The sequence below is a fragment of the Branchiostoma floridae genome, unplaced genomic scaffold, assembly GCF_000003815.2.
Source record: "Branchiostoma floridae strain S238N-H82 unplaced genomic scaffold, Bfl_VNyyK Sc7u5tJ_1189, whole genome shotgun sequence".
Lineage (NCBI taxonomy): Eukaryota > Metazoa > Chordata > Leptocardii > Amphioxiformes > Branchiostomatidae > Branchiostoma > Branchiostoma floridae.
This window is the reverse complement of record NW_023365633.1, coordinates 135,909-137,824: the sequence shown is the minus strand read 5'-3', so window position 1 is coordinate 137,824 and position 1,916 is coordinate 135,909. Positions and strand designations below refer to the sequence as shown.

The following is a 1,916-nucleotide window of genomic DNA, read 5'->3' as shown; positions in this document are numbered from 1 at the left end:
GGTGAGAGTCTTGACAGGTTTGAGGTTGAAGTGGTAGTCCAAGTGCAGGTAATTGAGGTTCTTGCGATGGATGAGCAGGTTCAGCATGTTGTACCCCGGTCGGCACACCTGCAGACCTGCCTCCACCCAGTCTAGCGTCGTCGACTGGAAGAACTTCGTCGCCTTGAAGGAACGGAACAGGTACCTGGAGGGAACAGGCAAAAATGAATAAAGATGAGTAATGGTTGAGCTGGTTTGGAGAGAAGTCCCGAGCAAAGGACAGACTTCTCACCAGGATCTTTTTACCGTGTGGGGGCAACTCAGTACGACGAAGGGACACAGCTAGAGGTAGAGGCTTGAGAATTGTAGAAACAGCAGTAAGGAATTTGCTTGTGGTTGGTTAGAGGAACTTGAGTTGTGAGTTTTACTTACCGTTTCTTCTGCGCCTTGGGGGGCTTGTGTTTCAGGGCGTTGAGTACGTAGTACTTCAGCAGTTTCTGGTACGAGACTCGAACCTTCACAGGCATGCCAGCTGGGCAGTGCTCACGGTACCTGCAAAGAGAAAAACAGGATGAGAACAGAGACTTTGGGATGTCCATAGCCTGAATCTGAAATCTTATTGCTAACTCATTCTAATGCAGACAGTTGAGTTTGATAGTCAAAAATTTGGATAAGTCCAATGCTTGCATTGTTACACTTTACACTTCCAATTTGATTCAGAACAATTTTGATATAGATTTATCATTTTTTTTCTTACAGTCAAATGTCAAGATGATGCTGTTCACCTACACAAATACCCAGTCAAAAGTTTGGTGCACAGCTCCCATTCCTGGGGCACTATATGCATGTATACAGTGCATTTACAGTGTACTTTCAGCAAAAAACTCTCACCAGCACTTGACCAGCGGGATGTCCACGGCTCGGCGGGTGCGTCCAGAGCGCAGGTGGAATGGTCGCGGCGCCCATAGCAGGGCGATGCCGTTGGCCGTGTTGTCGGTGTACAGCGGACTGTCCTGCAGGAACGGCTGAACGAACTCTGGCAGCTCAAACTCCTCGTCATCGTCTGGCAGCGGCTCCCAGGACTAAACAAACAAACAAACAAACAGGACAGGTGATTGGTCAGTTTTACACAGGACAGCTGCACGAACTCCGGCAGCTCAAACTCCTCGTCATCATTGGGCAGGGGCTCCCAGGACTACACAGGACACAAGGGGATTGGTCAGTTTTAAATAGTACCCTATCCGCAGTGCCCCCAGGCGAATCTCCGGAAGAAGGTTAAGGTATGGGCAAAAAAGTCCGGAGTGTCGGCCGAAGGGTCACTGAACGGTCTACGAGCAGAGAACGTTAAAAGGGGCGGGTGGGTGGGCGTTTTTAATCCCCTTACTTCCCCAAACGTTAACCCTCTCACATCTCTCGTACAACACATCCCCGGCAACGGGGACGGCCTGAAATATGCTACACCGATCTTCTTGTCTGCGGCTGGATCAGCGAATGTTCAGCAGGCCGCCCTGAACTCACCCAACATCTTCTTCTTCGCCACATCCCAGCTACCTCCGATGCGGGCTACCACAGTTTTCCAATCCCTGCAATCCAGTGTCTTTCCAAATGAATCCTACTTTATCACAAGCCCCGCCAGCCATTCCAGTTCATTTGCCTTGTCTACTCCCCTCTCTCTTTTCCCTTAAGAAACCGAGCTCCGAGCCATCCGCGGTAGGCGTAAACCAGGCCTAGCCACTTCACCCGCGCTTGACGAAAGCAACAATAGGCGGGATTCATTTCCATGTTCCCAGTTCACGATGAGTTGTTACCATCTCCGTCTCAGGATAGTGTCAAGCTATTTCTCTTGATGCTGCTTGACAAGTTTCTGAACCGTACCAAAACTCACAAAGTTCAGACGCTTTATGAATTTCCATTTAGTTCCCAGCTTCATGCGCCTG

At 49.7% G+C, this 1,916-nt stretch overlaps 1 protein-coding gene across 1 annotated transcript in view; it reads right to left on the bottom strand.

Annotated features, from left to right (window-relative positions):
- Nucleotides 1-1,916, bottom strand: part of LOC118407289 (pre-mRNA-processing-splicing factor 8) — a 38,021-nt gene that overhangs the window by 26,981 nt on the left and 9,124 nt on the right. Inside the window, exons 9-11 of the mRNA XM_035807746.1 lie at nucleotides 871-1,061; nucleotides 412-531; nucleotides 2-184 (exon numbers count right to left, since the gene is read on the bottom strand). Of these exons, the coding sequence (XP_035663639.1) occupies nucleotides 2-184; nucleotides 412-531; nucleotides 871-1,061 (494 nt within the window). The remainder of the gene's footprint in view (nucleotide 1; nucleotides 185-411; nucleotides 532-870; nucleotides 1,062-1,916) is intronic.